Source organism: Python bivittatus, unplaced genomic scaffold (assembly GCF_059951505.1).
Source record: "Python bivittatus isolate LINGU-HERP-01145 unplaced genomic scaffold, Pbiv_v1 ctg000480_np1212, whole genome shotgun sequence".
Classification (NCBI taxonomy): domain Eukaryota; kingdom Metazoa; phylum Chordata; class Lepidosauria; order Squamata; family Pythonidae; genus Python; species Python bivittatus.
This window is the reverse complement of record NW_028277075.1, coordinates 98,763,423-98,782,497: the sequence shown is the minus strand read 5'-3', so window position 1 is coordinate 98,782,497 and position 19,075 is coordinate 98,763,423. Positions and strand designations below refer to the sequence as shown.

The following is a 19,075-nucleotide window of genomic DNA, read 5'->3' as shown; positions in this document are numbered from 1 at the left end:
AAGGTGAGTGGCAATTGGCTGCTTTGGAACCGAGGCAGAAAACTGAAATCTCTTAGCAATGGTGGGTGGCGAGAGAAGGACAAAGGAGTGACTCAGATGCCTGCTGGTGAGGTAAGTCTGGTTGGGGGGTGCCCGCAGTTGAAGGGTGAGCCCTCTTCCTCCCTGGAGGGAGGAGACCACTGGGAACACATCAGGATAGGGAACAGGGGTGCAGTTTTCCTCATGGTCCATGGCTATCCCCCAGCAAAGTGGCAGGCAGTTCCATGGATTAGCTGATAGCTGAGGAGGAGGAGGAGGAGGCAGCGGCAGCAGTGGCAGCGGCTTCACTGGGGCTCTGCTGAGAGTCATGAAGGAGGGGAAACAGCACCAGCCTATATTATATGTGGAAAGAAGGATGACCCAACGAGTCATGGGTTTATTTTTTATTTAAATAAAAAAAATGATTTATTTATTTAAAAAATAAAGCCACAGAGCACAGGAGTGAATATCAGCCACAGTGATGGAGCCATCATAGAATTTCACCAGTCCCCTGGGAGCCCTAGGCCGAATGACATAGCCAGGTCTTGAGGGACTTCCTGACCATCAACACTGATGGAGCTAATTTTGTAGGGGGGGGGGAATGTTCCATAAGGTGGGCGTCATGGCAGAGAAGGCCCACCTCCTGGGACCCACCAAATGTAGATCCTTAGTAGACAGGACCTGCAGCGTGCCTCTTCTGCCAGATCTGATGGGGCGGATCAGATGTAATTGGGGAGAGGGAGTCCCTCAGATAACCTATCCCCATGCCATGAAGGGCTTTAAATGTTAAAACCAGCACCTTGAATTTACCCGCAAATAGACTGGCAGCCAATGTAGCTTGTGGAGCAGAGGTGTAACATGTGCTGTTCTGGAAGCACACATAACTGCCCGCATCACTCCATTCTGCAGCAGCTGAAGCTTCCAGATACTCTTCAAGGGCAGCCCCGTGAAAAGCGCATTACAGTAGTCCAATCAGGAGGTGACCGGGACATGAGTGACTGTGAGCAGTCTCCTTTGGAAGCTTGCTAAATCCATAATTTTTTTTAAATGACACTGAAGGGGTAACTTCCAGGGCAGAACTGAGTAGAAATGCCCCCATTTTCCATGGCTGCTTCCCTTTTGCTATAACCTTAAGGTTATTTGAAGAAAAGGTTTTTATTTTCTACTACTACTACTACCTACTATTGCTACTACCACTTAAAAACTGGAGCACCACAATTCTGTCGCATTCTGTGGAAGAGACATTTGGTGTGAGAAGGTAGCTACTACACATTCCTCTCCAGGCCAGAAATTATCAGCACCCTTCACTTGTTTATTGCAACTAATCCCTAGATATGCCTGCAAAAAAGTACAATCTTAACTGCTTAGAGGGCATTCCTATGCATGTTTCCTCAGAACTAAACACCAGTGTATTCAGGGGTGTTTATTGGGATATGCACACCTATGATTGCTGCCTAAGGGTATGCAATAGAATACAAATCAAGCATGTCAGTCTTGGAAACAAACAGCATAACCTGCTGAAGTTCTTGATAAATTGCTTCTATCACGAGCGGGGCACCCGTGCTTGTTGGGGCTGATGGGAGCTCATGTTAGTAACATCTGGAGGATCACAAATATCTCATCTCTGCCTTACGGTCATGTACCATTTCACTCTAAGACAGAGATTTTATAATAAGCCATCTTTCCTGGGGTACTCTTTTCTCTCTGTGATTTTATTTGAAACTAGATCTGAATAAGTCCTCAACATTATGTACCTGGGAAATATATGAATATATATGAGACCAATCACAGAGGCCAAGAAAGAACAGGAAAAATGATGTGCTTTCTTTCCACCAACCCTCCCACTCTTGAATTAGCTCTGCTGTTTGCTTTTCTTCTTTTTGTTTTGTTTTCTGAAAGCTCTGGGTTAAATTATATATTTGGATATAATGTGAAATGTGCTGATCAGCATGGGAGCTTTTTTTTTTTTTAGTTTTTCCTTATTATAATTTAAATATTATGGTAACACTTACTACAGAAGACATTACACGACTTAAATGAATTTCATCACAATCATTTGGATTTATAGCAACTGACAGAGCAATAAAAATTAAATCTCAGTACCAATATGCCGAAACCAGGTGTATGTGGTGGACTTCTTTCATTATATATAAGTGGACATGTTTGTGTGCATGTCTGCTGTATGTAGATGTGTGCGTAAATACACACACACATACACGTGTCTGTGTGTGTATGTGTGTGTGTATATTTCTTACAAAATTATAATAAAATGCTTCCTTACCTGGAGATATTATGTAGAAGAAATCTTTAAATTCATCCATCCACACTTCTGCAAGTCGTCTATTATTTTTGTTAATTACATGACCAGTACCACCAGGAAATGTATAGGGAGTAGCTTTTCGAAAAACATGGCCAACATGTGAACATGTTACAATCTCCAATGAGCCTCCACACTGCCATATCTGAAATTTAAAAGTATATCAAAATCAGCCTCATTTTCAAACATCTAATTAAATGTTAGTTGCTGCATATTTATTATACTGGAAGGGCCACAATTGCAGTAATTAGTAAATTAATGTTAGTAATTAGCAAGGCTGTGCAAAACATTTGAATAAGGTATTCTGCAATGCACAGGAGTTCAAAGCATCTCCCTCTGATTCATTACCGTAACTGTGCCTTTTGCAAAATTTGTGCACCTGCCCTGAAAGCTGCTCAGAATGAAAGCACCCACCCAGGAACGGCTTTTGAAGCAGCACCCCAAGTCCTGTGAAAGATGCCACTGCTTTAATGTCTCCAAAAAATTATTACTGTTACTTCTAGTTTTGGAACACTGAGCTGGCTGCACCAGCTACATAGCTGTCCCATGAACCAATGGGAACAGCCAACATGTTATCCATATAATCATCAAGGGAGGAACAGCATAAAATAATACATGACCATTCTATGAATGTGAAAGTTGGACTCTGAAGAAGCAGGACAGGAAGAGTATTGATACTTTTGAGCTTTGGTATTGGAGAAGATGCCTAAGAATAGCATGGATAGCCAAGAAAACAAACTGATGGATCATTGAACAAATCAACCCAGAGTTCTCACCCAAGGCAGGCTCAAATTATCCTACTTTGGACACATTATGTGAAAACCCAGCTCCCTAGAAGAGACTCTAATGCTGGGAAAGGTGGAAAGAAAGAGAAGAAGAGGATGACCAGGGATAAGGTAGATGGACTCAATTACAGCAACCACAGGGGCACCATTGGAAAACTTAAGGACCAGGTTGGGAACAGATCCTTGAGAAAATCTATTTATAATGTGATTGCTAAGAGTCAACAACAACTTGATGGTGTGTAATAATAAAAAAAGTAACAGAATCTTGAAGCCCTGTCTATACTTTCCCTTCCCTCCTTCTTATGCCCCATGGAGTTAGAGTAGAACCAATCTGAGTTTCTTCCTAATATTTTCTTTGTTTTCCAGGCTTAAAACTTGTTTGTGTACATGTAATTGAAACTGTCTCTGCATAGTTTCTCCAAGGTTATCTCTGTAGCTCTCTAACATTGACACAGTTCACATTTCTGGTGTTGAATCTCTAAAATTTCATCATAATTTAATGAGTTCTGCATTAAAGGAGAAACAGAAGAGGATTTCCACTTATCTATACATAGCACATCATTAGCCATCATCCAACTCTTCTCTCCCTACCTCTCCCAGCCCATTCCTTCTGGAGGAAGGTAAGCAAAATCTATCACTGAAGTCGTCCGCCCTGACCATTGCCAGCAACAACCTTGTAGGATGACAACGGAGGAAGGAAGGCAGCCACCAACCCAGAAGCCCATTCAGCTAGACTCTCCCTCCCTCTCCCGCCAGCCATGGCCATCAAAGAATCTGTGGGAAGAAGTCACAAATTTGTTTCACCACAATATTTCCTGTATTTTTATTTATAATTCTTTATACTATTGTACTCTGCTTTGGGATGATTGTTATGCAGAATATGAATAACCACAGTAAACAAATGGCCATTTAATACTGGTCTGATTTTGTCTCGCGCAACTTCATGTTAATAAATATATTGTCACATTTATATCCCATTAATACCAGAAAATCATAAAATTAAATGTCACCACACAAAATACTGGTCTTATGGATAAGTACTTGGCTCATAGAAAACAACTTTATAATCCTGAACATTACTAATCAATCTTATGGAGATTTTTTAAAAGTTGTAGGAGACGTAAGTGAATGGCTTGGGCTATTGTATAATAGTATCCTTGCAATCAACACAAAATTGGATGGCTTTGTTTGGAACATAAAAAGAGATTCTCTCCTCCCCTTCACTGTTATCAATTATCATAATTACATCTCATCCAATCCCCAAACACACAATTTATACAACAATAAAAGATATATGATAGTAACCAACATATGCATATAGATCCAGATTAAAGCAAACTAGATCACTGAAATTGGTAAGATAAATAAGCTGTAACTGTCATTAGAACAGACCCACTGAAAAAAGTGGGACTTTATTTAATCTTTAAAAAAAAGACTGTAGAGTCTCAATCATCTTGGAAGAGGCTTCTAGAGCCTCAAATTCCCTCTGACTCCTTCTAATGGAGAAGATCCCTCTCTGAAAGCAGAACCATGAACTCTACCTTTTAATTCAGAAATATTGTTCTTTTCATTCATAATTTTAGAACCCCTGACTGCCCCATTATCATACTACTCTCCCTGCTTAATCCCAATGCTTAAGCCTTTCCTGATCAGCGTAGAATCTTGCTGGCTGTTGTTTTCTCAGGTTTTACAATCCTGTAATACTTCTGAGACTGGGTCATCAACATTGTTCATATATTATATAATTGTGCATACACCATATAAATAGCTAATTATATAATCACATTATAATAGTGACTGTGTTATACTCAGCCCACTTTATAAAAATCTTGACAATCGATTTTTGCCTTTTTTACGCTTGATAGACGATGAATCATTTTCATATTCACCATGAAATCTTTGTTTCTAGGACTCACAGCCACTTAAATACTATCTCTGAACATATGTCTCCCCCCCACATCATGCATTACTCTGCCACCCCTTATACTTCATTTGTCCTTATTTTCCTTGAATGCTGGTGGAGTTCAGCAAGATCTGCCTTGGGTTTCAGTTTCCTAAACCATTTAATGTCAAAAACTTGGCTACCTCACCAGTCTTTCCCAACTAATGACAAAATAATAAGCAATTACAGACCTTTCATGGAACGTGAAATAGTACCAATTCTAGTACACATATAAGGACTCAGTCAAAACTAATTCAGCCTTCAGTTTGGAGCCCTGACCTTTACAAACAATATTGTTTGTAAGAGAATGTCTACTCTTATATCACCACTGTTGATTTTTCCTGGGAGTCTTTGGTGTGGCATTCTTGATGCTGCCTGAGCTTGGCTATTTGCTTGCAGACGTGTCCTTACCCAACTAGGTAATATCACTGCACTGAAATGAAATGTCTGCAAACAACCAACCAAGCTCAGACAGCACCAAGAATGCCACAGTTCAACTCTGTGCCACAGGTATTGGAGTCTTCGGTGTCTCTTCCAATATCAGGTCACATGGAGGATTCCATTCCCATGCACAATTAAACCATGGTTTATCATAATGATAACAATTCTACCCTTGTCCCAGGCTCTGATGATGCCTCTTTGTTTCTGGATGATGGCATAAGTCTTTACTTTCATTGTTAACATGTCCCAGCTACTTTCATCCAATATCAAGAGATTTTGGCTTGTTCCATCTATGTTCAATTTCAAAATAACTGAATGAAGCTGGCCTGTACCAGCTAAAGAAAATGATACCTATGAATTTCAGAAATAGGTGAGATGAATATAGAAGCCTTCAGTAATATAGCTTGATGGATGTGCCACACAAGAAAGGAAGGATGGTACAAGGCTGGCAAAGCAGCTAGTGGATATTCTTCATATTAGGGTTATGCAGCACATTGACTCTGAAGCAGAAAAGGTGCTTTCAAAGGGGTGTGGGCCAACAGGGCTCTTCATAGCTGTGTGATCCCCTGGAGAATATATATTTGAAATAAGGAGGCATCCCAGCTCCAAAGCACCTTGTTGTACCATTAGCATCTCCTTCAAACACAACTTTTCCCATAATTGCACTGCTACTGTAAGGGCCCAAGAAAAGATATTGCTTCTTTAAGAAAGTACCAAGAAAACAGACATACATGCCCATGCTCTCCAAAGCAATTCTCTGCTTCAGACCCAAAGTGTGGCATAAATCTAACAATAACAATATATAAGAAGTCATGAATAAATCCAACCAAAGAGCTGATTTCAACTATGTGTTTTACCTGACATGGGTCAAAACTGGGAGGCAGACAATTTGGCCATGTTGCTATCATAAAAGGGCAAGAGGGGGGAAATGGTCAATTCAGCTGTGCTTATATTTCTATTGAAGGGCAGCATATGGTTAAGAATCTATTTTAAACAAAATGTTTATCTATTAAAGCATTTGACATTCCAACTGAACACTGCTATAGATTTAAGAAAAGAGTTGAACATCAAAAGATGATTGGTATTAATGGAAATGTTGCTATAGCAACTGATTGCAGACTTTACTTAATTAGAGTGAAAGCAATTAAACATAAGTTAATTAGTATACCAAGAGAAATAGTTTGGGCATAATAATATCAAAACACATTTCACAGATAAGGAACAGGCAGCCAGGTCAACAGAGTATGTGAAGATGATTAGTTTCCTGGGTACCCCAGAAAATTGGGGTTTTTTTGGGGGGGGGGTTGACCAGAATAGTCTCTACTATCAGAAGAACTGGATGTAATTCTAAAGTTGTAATAAAAAATCACAGGACGCTATAATGAATAAACTTGAGTTCAATAGGGCTACTCTTATATTCTTATGATTAAAGAATAAATATTGGAAAATGGCTAGCACAGCTAATTACCAACATTTTGTGCTGATTGCCCTTTTGATATATACTGCCTATAATGACGTCACTGCAAGCCCTTCTACAGTTCTCTCTCCTGTGGACATTAAGGGAGAGAGCGTTTTTGGTGGATTAATCTTGACACGGAACTTCCTCCATCACAATATGCCCAGTAACTTGCATTCTCAGTTATTGGAGATTCACCTACTTATTTGGGACAATTGATTTGTTGCATTCTTTGGTTCTTAGCTTCATTATGCTTGGCTTGGTTTATAGGCTGCTTGCTAAATTATTTTACCTTACTTATATTTCATTTGCCATGTAAAGCAGTGCTACTATTTTGCCTGATGTCTTATGTTTTTCTGTGATTGCTTTGACATTTTCATGACTTGTCTGGAAGAATAAGAAATGTTGGAGGTGATGTTGGTTTGGAAGCTATTGCCTGAAAATTACAGCAAGTAATAAGTATTCCTATATAATGACAATGATTTCGTTATAATTTATTTGTTAATCCAATTTATATGGGTCCATATAAATTGTCTATATTTGTTAATCCATTTATATGGCAGTGAACAAATAAAAACAAAGAATTTGATTGAAGTAAAAAATCAACTAAAACTACACTGAGGCTCAGTATACCCACAAAACCATTATCTCATACAACCATGCCAGAGCCCCCATGCTAACATCCCAACCCCAAGGGCTAGGGGAAGATCCAGATCTTCATGGCCTTGTGAAAGGGCAACAGAGTGAGGCTGTCTGTATTTCACCACCATCATGGACAACATTTTTCTGATCGGTGATCCTAGTTTTCTATCCTAGTTTAGAAGACGTATTTCAAGTATGGAAACCTGATCACTGTCCTGATGCAAAGCAATCCCTGGTGGTGGGAATGTAATCAGTCAATTTCCTTGGCCATTTTCAGGATTAGAAATAGGCTGCCTCCTAAGTGCAGTTTGTCATTATTAAAATTAGCTTGAGCTGGAAATTGATCATGGAAGGGATATTGGCCAAGAATGTAGTCTTGGATATGAGCTGCTCAAAACAGTCTATGGACACTTCTTAATGTGAAATATGTGCCATATCTGTAATTTTATGGGCCTGTCTCTGGCAACTCAACGTACTTCAGGCTCAACATGAACCCTCAAAAACCTGTTTTGAAGTAGAAATGCTGCATCTCAGAGTTTGGGGTAAGGATAAACAATGGTTAGCATGATGTTGTTTCATCTGAGTTTGGAAAGCAAGTTTGGTTGCAGTATGAAAATACCATATGTGACCATTATATAATACAACATTTACAGCCCATAATCATCAAGCAATAAGGAATTATTCCTTTTTCATCCCAGTTTTTTTTTTTAAGAATTCTCACATTTATTCATAGTAATTATATATTTTCTCTCACAGCAGAGCTCCTAGTTTCATAAGCATATCAGAAACACATTTCCAAAATGATTTATAGCACAATATTATTTAAGATTTTTCCTCTGCTTTTCTCTTCCAAAAAAATTAGTATCCGAAAGTAGCTGACCTTTCAGAATACAAAAGTATATTAAAACGCCAAATGCAGAAGCAGAAACAAATGCAAAATTTCCAAACTGTCCATAAATTTTAAGCAACATCAAAGCCAAATGGTTAGTAAAATACATTTGCAATGTTTCCATTCCAGTTCCCTCAAGGCTTTATACATCCACCTCTGATTCAAAGTCAATCAATCTGTATTACAGGGATTCATGATCACTGTGGCATGCTGCTCATGACTCTGTGTAAGAGATAGCTCAATGTCAACTAGAAGAAGAAAAAGCTACTTTTTCATGGAAGGCCAGCTCTCAATTCATCCCAACAGATTTTCATAGAGATGCAATTACAGAATTAGCCATAAAGGCATTAGATCACATCTCAACTAAATATCCATGTTTCCTTTTATGCTTAAATGAAAATGTGCTTTAATCCTGGGAACTATTCTTTAAAAACAGTGGGATTTCCAAACAGACTCAATGCCTTACTACTCTCGAAATACAATAAATGTGACCATTTGCATGTTGGTTTTAATTTTTTTAAAGTTAAAAAAAATCACTCCATGCCTGCAATTAAAGACCTGCATTATACTCTGCAGTTTGTTCTTTAACCTCATTGCCTTTACAGGTGGTCCTCATTTAGTGACTGCCTCATTTAGTGACCATTTGTAGTTATGACAGTGATGAAAAAGTAACTTTGTGACCAATCCTTGTATTTACAACCTTCACAGGTCTGTAAAGCAAAGGAAAGCTGAAGTAAGATTGTAAGCACAGTCACGGTTTCACTTAGAGACCGCTTTGCTTAACTGAGTTGCCAGTCCCAATTGTGATCACCAAATGAGGGCTACTTGTAACGTTCTACAATCCAATATATGTAATATTATGATAGGTCCAGCTTCTATAACTTTCCCCACTAAATACCACTCCTAAAAAACAGCAATGTTGTGATAAAAATAACGTTTTGAGAATAATCCAACCCTGAAGCAGTAGAAATGGCTTTCAGCATAATCTTTGAAAGTGAGTTTTTAGTAGTTTGATCTAACTGCATTCCCACTGCCAAGGCTGCAAAGTCCTGGCATCTGTGTAATTAGACTACATTAAACTGTGTAAAAAGAATCTTTCAAATATTATAGCTGGTATATGAACTGCTACAACACCAAAATGCATCTTGTCAGTCACAGTTGGGCTGCTGGAATCTATAGTGTATAAAACAGTCTGCTTCATTTCTTGCAGATCTCTTAAGATCTATAATGATCTGGAAGAGAAACCCAATTTCTTTTTATTCCTAATTTCTGATACTCAGCTTCAAAAAGCAGTGCCTTGCTTCCCCATTCTTCATCAGTGCTGCTTATTTTCAGTACCATTTTCTTTTCACAGAATTGTCCACATAATGTGTGCTTCTTTATTTGATTTGAGCAGTTCATTCCATTATTATTTTTCTTAAAGATCAAATATGCAGAGAAAGGTGGGAGGGAAATAGGTTTCCTCTCTAGGCAATTTATTACTTAAGATTTCTTAGGCAATGAAAAGCACAGCCCAGCAAGGTCACAGATCTTCTAGACGGCTAATGGCTCACTTGGTCACAGACTTCTCAAAGAAAAAAGGGAAAGCGATAAGCTGTGGCATACAGTTGGTACCATTTATCCCACAAACTATGTATGTATAATGCCAAAGAAGCATTCAGTTTTCAGTTTGCTTGCCTTTTTTTTTTTTTTAAAAATAGAACTATAAATATCAATAGGGTTCCAATTTCTAAAAATATTTCAATTCCTCACTGAAGAAAGGACTCAATTTATATTCAAATTACAATACTCTGATGCTTAAATTGATACTTGGAGTATATCCATATCTCTCTGTTTCTTAAACACTCCTGAATATAAGCTGGATGCAACATGCCCTGATTTCTTTTTTTTTAATCCTAGGCATTTAGTAGAAGCTCTAGTGTGGCTAACCAAACATATGACACTTCCAGATGAAGATGACTAAAATTAAAAATGTAAATAAGAAAATTCCTACCCACTCCCTTCATGCCTATAATATTCTCTATTTACATTGACAGTTGGAGAAGTCTCATGGTTCAAATTCATCCTCAACCCACTTGGGTGACTTTGGACTAGTTTCTCTCTCTCAGCTCAACCTACATCAAGGATTCTTGTTGTAGATCAGAACTGGAGGAAGGAATAGTATGCATGCCCCTTGAACTTCTGGAGGAGGGGTAAGATATACATCAAATATATAAACAGAAATTAATAACAAACATTGCAATGAGCTCAGTCAGATGTTATAGAAAATGTATTATATAACATCTAAAAGGACTTTTTACTTCTATGTGAATGATAAGGCAGCAAATTTCTACAATCTTCTTTACAGAGAGTTAAAAAAAGGAGCGAGCCCATTCTGTCTAATGTGAATATTAGATTAGTAAGGATGTAACAAGAAGAATTTAGACTCAAGTCACTTCAGCTATCAGAGACGGAGAGCTACATTGTCTGATTTTGTGTGATTCAGGCATGCCCGTTAAGCAATTTACTTTACAAGCCTTGATGCAGAAATGTGATAGTGATTTGATTCAGTGCTGTGCCATGCTAAATTACCTCTGGAATCTTTGATGTTATTCTTGCCTTTTTTAACATGTAATAGATGTGTTTTAGTAAAAAGAGAGAAAGACATTTTTACCTTAGATAATCATTTAAAGATAAAAGAGTGTACATTTAAGATCTCAGAAAGAAGGGAAGTCAGACAGCAAACTTCAAAAAATCCAAGTGTCTCTGTGTGTGTTTTTTTTAATTGAGTAATGGCTTAGCTAAAGCAGCCCAAAATAATTTTTGAATATAGAGCAATAGCTTGCATCTCACAATAATATTCTGATGGATCATACTTTCAAATGCTTAAAAGCACAGAAATTTTCACATCAATATTATATGTATGCTATATGTGTCATATAGATAAGATCATAAGAAGATTCCTCCTGAATCACTCAAAATGCTATCTACAACAGCTTCCTGTTCCTCCAGCAGGCAACCAGAAATCTCTGAGAAGTCCACAAGCAGGATATGTGCAATATGACCCAAACATAAAACAAATGCTAATCAGGGTAAAATTAAATACATATAGTCAGGGGTGAGTGAAAAGACTCCATAAACTTTATCAACTATAGCTTATAGAATTTGGCATAGTACTGGACAATGGATGTCTGACTGTTGCTTGATTGACCACCCATCATGCAGGCTGGAATAATGCTGGGAGTATAAGCAGAAGCAGGCTCTTTGGGTGTGGATATTAAGACGGGCCAGTCCTGTAATTAGCATGTAGGGTATGCTTACTAGGACAAAAATAATTATCCCCTTGAACATCTGTTCCAAAAATCCTTTTGGCAGACAGAGGAAAGCCCTGACCCACAGGGCAAATATGGCTTGCATAAAGCCAGGCAACTCCTCCTTCTCCAACTGTTCCTCTATTGGAATTTCTATACCTAAGTTCCCAGAAAAAGAGTAATTAAAGACTTTTATCTCCAATCAAAGATAAGAAATTCAGTATTCAAAAATGCCTCCTAACTGACTGCCAAAGGTTTTCTGCTCACAACTGAAATAGAAAAGGTTTCAGAGAACTTCTGTAGGATGATCTGAGCAATCATTCAGCGCCCCCTCCTGCACGCAGAAAATATACCATAAGCCTTGAGTTTCACACATTCACCCATCCTATGACCCTCTAGTCTATAAATAATGAAGCAACTGTCTTTGCATTCCTCAGATTATATCCACCAGAAATATAAATGTGCATGTTCTGCCTCTATATGTAATTTTCTACATCCTGTTTTGATTTGGGTAAAATATATGAGTGAGAATATCGTAAGAACAAGTGGCAAGCTATGGGTGGCACCCTTGAGAGCTGATTGTTCCATCAGATGAGTCATTATGAAAACAGGGTCTTTTAAATACAGTAGTACAAATCTCTGTAGTCCGTCATTTATTATTTTTTCTTATACCCATTTTATTTTAAGATCAATTTTCTAATTTATTTAAGATCACTGAGAAACTCAAGAAATTTCCATCATTTCATTTCTGTCATAGGCTTCAAATTTACAGATGACTGAAATGGTTGGCTCCAGATTCAGTCACTTGGAAACATAATTCCCATTCCTAAAACACAATTTAAGAATGTTACTGTAAGCACATGACAAAAACATTTGGAAGCTTTGGCTTCCAATACCATGAACATTTTTTAAGCCACGTACATAAATTAAAAAAATAAATGAACAGTTAAATAAATGCATGTATATTTGCATTTTGTTATTTATTATTTCTTTATTTGTTAAATTTATAGGTTGCCTTTCCTCCGAGCAGCTCAAGACATGTATTAGCGCTTCTTTCTCCTGTTTTTCCACAACAATGAAGTTGAGGTAGATCAGGCTGAGAAAGTAGCTAATCCATATAAACGTAATAAATAAATAAATTAGTCCAAATAACTCAGAGAACTTCCATGGCTGGTGGAAGACTTGACTTTAGATCTCCCCCACAACCTGAGTTGTGAAAGTAATTGATGAAGGATTTCCTTTATTTCAAATGCAGCCGGCACAGCAGCAGTAAGTGAAGTCTTCTTAGAAAAGAACAACACAATCCCCCACACATAAAATTAGTATACATTCAGGAAAACATTCAAATAAAAATCACCAGATACTTAGGAAATCTGAATGAGAAACTATAATATGCTTGGCAAATTCTAGATAAAAAGATATACATTAATCGTAGGAAACAAAATGAGATTTTTGCACAGGCTGCATAAAAGAAATACACATACTATGGGACATCCACAGTATGTGTACTTAATCCATAATCCTGATGATGGTTGTGGACTTTCCATGATAACCCTCCATCTCCCAACTTGCTGTGAAGTCATGAAATGAAATAACATATTGGCATATGCAACACTGACACAGATATGGTTAATAATGACCCATAGGCCTGTAATCTACATCATGCAGTTTTCAGATACCCAAAGCTTCAAAAATAACATTATGTGTTATGTTGTGTGAAACGAAAAAAACAAAAAAACCATGGCACCAAAACTGAAGGATGAAATTCAGCTCAAATCACTCCATGAACAGAAGGTTTCACTCAGCAGAACAAAGAGTAAGAGAATTCCTTATTCAGGGAGGATCTGGAAAGAGCCTGGAAGGAAGGGAATTTGCCCTTTACCGGTTTTGCTGAATGAAGCCCTCCACTGAAAAAGCCCTCCATTTGGATTCTCTCCCTAATTTCAAACCAAGGAAAAGATTTCATTTAAGACAAACAAAATTAAAATATCCCTATCTTAAATGTTAACTTTTTTACAGAAAATCTGCCAGTTATTACAAAAGGAAATAAAATGGAAAATTACCCTAAAAGACATTTCAAGATTCTCTCCACCCCAGATATCCATTCCTGCATCGTATGTTCCTATCTCTTCAAAGTAGTTTCTGTCAATAGAAAATAGGCCACCAGCCATAGTAGGGGTCCTAGTTGAAAACAAAAGAAAAATAAAAAAAGGAAAAGAAAAATATTTTTTGAAAGATACTGTGTGGAATTTAATAAGTGATACTATAGCACATATCCTCCAGATATATATAGACAGAATTATATTTCATTTATTAGAAGTTGAAGGTGTATTATTAAGTTAAATAATGTTGATAATTTTCATTCTCTGCCCTGGAACTCCAGTATGTATTCTAACAGTAGCCAATTCATGCATGCATTTAAAGTTTTTAAAAATTATTTTGTTTAAAATATTATAATAATATAATGTAAGAAGTGGAATATTGCATTTTTAAATAAAATCTAAAGTTTTTAAAGTGTCTATAAATTACCAAGAGCACAATTCTTTTACAGGCTTATTATAAATGTCTGAAATTCAAATCCAGGTAATAATCACATATATAGAACTGCCAATATCCCAATGCCTGAAAATGTTCATTATTCTTTTTAAAACATTTATATTGAATTTCTTTAAAATCTGTTTAGAAATGTATACACTGTACTAAGCACACAGGTTTCACATTAGGACTCCATAACTGATGCATTCGAATAAGGAACCTACTGTATTCCATTTGAATGATTTGATTCCTTCATTCTTTTGAGTAATAAAATATGCATTCTACAATCACAACTGCACAGCAGAGGATGCAAGCAAGTGCTTTAGTCAGGTGATTTTTATTGAATCTATTGATTTATCAAAGTATATCATGCATACATTTTGATGAAGCAGCATGTTAGAATTTTTTCTATGATATAGAGTGAATTTGTTCAATAGAAATTGTTTAAAGAAGTAGGGTGGAATATTCTATTATCATGGAGGAAGGAGGAAATGGTTTATATTTTCTTACTTTTGATAGCACAAGACAGAACTTTCATTTATAAATAGACAAAAACTCATGCACAGTCACAAATCTCCCACAAATACTCATGTAAAAGATCAAGAAATAATTTATATGAATTATTCAATAAATTTCAGTGAAACAGATTCTCTCAAAACACTATATCCTATGTCACCCAAACAGATTTCCTCTTGCTCCTCTTCATCCCAATTCTACTTTGAATGATCTCCCTGGGCTCCAGAACAGACTGGACTGGGGGAGAAGGGAGGGGAACCTGATCTGTCAGCAAATAGACTGTGCTGGAGACATTCCAAAGATTTCTTCACATACATAGCCAAATAATTGTTTGTTTGTTTACCCAGTTTTGTTCTAATAGTTTCAGTGGGTCTACTTCAAGAATGATCCTGTCAGGCCCAGCCCAAGAACAACGATGAAACAGTTCAGTCCAGTATAGGTCCTTTATTTGCTTGCCCTTTATAGAATCTTACCAGACTAAATCTATACTACAGCAACTAGTGGATATACCCTGGGAGATTCTAGGGAGTGGCTATCCTGAACCTCTTTCGCTTCCCATGCTCCTCTTGCGGACTCAGCTGCCTCTTGTCTCCTCCCTCCTCCTGGAATGCACCCTCTCCCTCCTGATAGCCTTGACCACATCACTCTCCTCCTTGTAGACACAGTCCATCACAGATCCACTGGCTTTCATTCATAGCTGGAACTAGAGATAACCCCCATTATGTGCTCTTGATAGACAGTCCACAATTTTATTCACTAAATTACAGGAAGCATTTACATAATTAAGCATATAAAGTTATTATCTTGACCAATAATGCTTATGTTTTCCTGTTCAAATGCAGCCACTGATCTCTACTTCACTTAAAGCACAAATGAAAACCTTAAAGCTAAAAGTAATATTATGTTTGGTGCAGTAGTTAAGACACCAGGCTAGAAACTGGGAGACCTTAGGCACAAAATAGCTGGATGACCTTGGGCCAGTCCCTCCCTCTCAGCCCTAGGAAGGAGGCAAGGGCAAACCACTTTTGAAAATCTCACCAAGAAAACTGCTAGGACTAGTCCAGGACTCCAGGAGTCAGTACTGACTTGAAGTCACACACACACACACACACACACACACACACACAAAACTAGCTACAAGAAGCACTTAAACAAAATATCCAGACCTAAATGTGGCAAAGTAGACAGAGAAGTGGTCTGACTCATGAGTAACAGCAAATGAAGACTGGACTCCAAAGACATAGAAAACCTGCTGAAGTTTATTCTTCACAGACCCTTAAGCATTCAGGGCTTGGGGTTGAAAACCAACAGAGTCTCTTTGGAGTGTCAGCAGTCCAAACTGAACATACAAAACAAAAATTCTCAAACATAAAAATATTCAAATTTAGGGAGAAAAATGGGACAGGCAGCAGCAGTTCCAGACTTGTTATCCTCCTTTGCACCACCAGACTCAATGGAAGTCCCAGCCTCAGCAAACAGGCAAATCCCTACTTGTGAAAACCCCAGCCCCTTCCTTTCCTCACCTAAGGAATTCCAATAGCGGAACCAGCTTTATTTAGGGCCTGATAAATGAGACAGGTTCCAACCAAACAGCATAGACGGCTGGGAGAGTCTGTTTATACAGGCCTTGATATGGGTAATTTCCAGCACTTCCTCTGTAGGCTTCTCTTTGTCATCATCCTCTGGTATCTGATGTCTGCCTTCATCTTCTTCTCCAACCCCCAAACCTGCTCTTTTGACAGAGCAGTGTTTAAGCTTAGCCAGCCCTGAGTCCACAGGCACTTACAGTCAGCAGCTGTGGCTTACTTAGGAGGAGGTTGGGGTTTTCCCTTCACTGCACTCAAATTTATAGAAGATGCCTATACAGTGGTACCTCGGGTCACGAACCCTTCTGTTCACGACCAATTCGGGTCACAAACAGCTCCGTTCGCAAAATTTTGCTTCCGTTCGCGAACGCCGGATCGGGTGACGAACAGGATCCGCGGCCATTTTCCCTGCCGTGCCACATGGTCATGGCTTCCTGTAGGGAGGGGGACTCTCCCTCCAAGCAATAACCGCCTCCCCACCCACCTTCCTGTCCTCCACGCCAGAAGTCGCATTGAGCAAGGTTAGCGTTCTCTCTCTTCGTACTGTACTTTGTGTCATATTTTTGTGGTTTAAAAAAAAAAATATGGTTCAGAACGGATTAACCGTAATTACATTGAACCTTATGGGAAAATTTGATTCGGGTTGCAACCAAAATCGCTTGGCAACCAAATTCGGAGGGGTCAGAACGGATTAACCGTATTTACATTGAACCTTATGGAAAAATTTGATTCAGGTCGCGACCAATTTGGGTCGCGACCAGAGTCGCAGAATGAATTAAGTTTGTGAACCGAGGTACCACTGTATTATTACATGAAATAGAAGTAAAATATCTAGAATGAATTGTTAAATAAGGACAAGAAAAGAGCTTTTGTATAAAATATAACTTCAAATTTTGCTGACACTATTAGTTAATTTTGTTTTTTTTAAAGGAAACAACATATGCCTGTTAGGACAAAACTTCCTCAAGAATTAATTAATTAATTAATTAATTAATTAATTAATTTTCAGGACTTACATGGCCACCTATCTCATATAATGTTTCTAGGCGCTCACAACAATCCATAAAAACATAGCTAAAAACAAAGGCACCTTCCCCCCAGGCTCCAGAACAAATATCCTCCCAGCTCAACCCCCATTCTAGCCCATTGCTTGAGGGAAGAGCCAGGTCTTCATGGCTCTCTGGAAAGCTAAAAGGGTAGGGATCCCTCAGATCTCAGGTGGGAGGCTGTTCCAAAGAGCTGGGGAATTCAAGTGCACTTAACAGCAGCCTAAGAATTAAAAATGGAGGAAGAGGAGGAGGAGGAGGAGAAAACGGAATCAAAGCAAAGTGATCACTTAAATGAAAGAACATAAGCACTTCTGGGATAACAATATTTGAAAGAGAACCCAGTGACAGATCTTTAATTCAGGGAACATGGACCAAGTGATAGGACCGAATAGGGCAAGAATATCAATTTCCTAGAGAAAAGCTCTAGAACACCTTGAGCCCATTAGATCCTGTGCTATATAATTTCATTTAAGACCATTTATGGTCCCAAGGATCAGCAACAGAATAGCAGTAAAAGGATCTGAGGATTGAGGAGAACTCATATTCAGTTTTTTGCATCACTAGTAACTCATCCATTTTAATGAATATTAAATTTATACTATGCAGGCTTAAGACCTTTGGGCAGTAGGCAAGATATAAATATTCTGAATAAATTATATTTCATTTCATTTAAACAATTATTGGCATAGCATAATATGCCTCAAGAGTTTTAAAATAAAATTGAACTTGACAACCAAACTGTTATTCATTAAGGAAGTAAAATTGGATGCATGAACCAGTTCTAAAATGTCACTGTTATTGTCATTACTACAAATGGCTTAGGAAATAAAATCATTTCAACTTTTTCTCTTATACATTTTCAAGGCTCAACAGATCTGTAAATATTATGATAAACTCACATTGACAGCAGCTTGTGTCATATGACAAGACAGAGAGCATGTATTGTCAATTAAATCAACTAAAATAATACTTTTAATACCTATGAGACATTTTTAATATCTCAAATGTGAATGAATGCATATATTTAAAGGCTTTTTGTACCAGCAGTTCAATGCAAGATGCTATACATCTATTTTGTTCCTTGAGTGCCATAAGATTTTATTCTATCCCTTGTGTTTTTTAGCAGAAGATGAAGTTATTCAGAAGTTCAAGTTTCATGTTATAAATATGCACATGACATATAATTCTCTTTATTGTTTTCATCTATGAAGGCTGTGGAAAGGATTGAATAGCTATATATGAAACAACCATCTTTTTCTTTCATAGGCCCTCATTTATTTGCTTCAATTTCTTCTAAAATACTTTGAGTTTATCTGGCTATAACCTAGTCTAGTAGATTAAACAGTTGTTTTGCCACTAACTATGTTACCTGCATTTGTTCAGAGTATGAGATGGGTTGAAACTGCTGGTGGTGCCTCAATTTCATGAGATATTGGAAAGGGAGGGGCTGAGCCCTGAAAGTTCTGCTTTGCTATCATGGGCCAATGCTCTGAAAGACCCTCCCTAGTTAGTGCCCTCCCCTCCCCTTGGTGATGGCCTTCCAAAATTAGCTCCCCAGAAAAGACCGAGCTTTTCTGGAGAGCTCTTGGGGAAAAGTTGTTCACTACCA

General features: G+C 37.8%; 1 protein-coding gene across 3 annotated transcripts in view; it reads right to left on the bottom strand.

Annotated features, from left to right (window-relative positions):
- Positions 1 to 19,075, bottom strand: part of GALNT13 (polypeptide N-acetylgalactosaminyltransferase 13) — a 187,306-nt gene that overhangs the window by 55,321 nt on the left and 112,910 nt on the right. For all 3 annotated transcript variants that reach the window (XM_025166288.2, XM_007427590.4, XM_088146568.1), the window contains 2 exons: positions 13,844 to 13,961; positions 2,300 to 2,480 (listed from right to left, as the gene is read on the bottom strand). In XM_025166288.2, the coding sequence (XP_025022056.1) occupies positions 2,300 to 2,480; positions 13,844 to 13,961 (299 nt within the window). The remainder of the gene's footprint in view (positions 1 to 2,299; positions 2,481 to 13,843; positions 13,962 to 19,075) is intronic.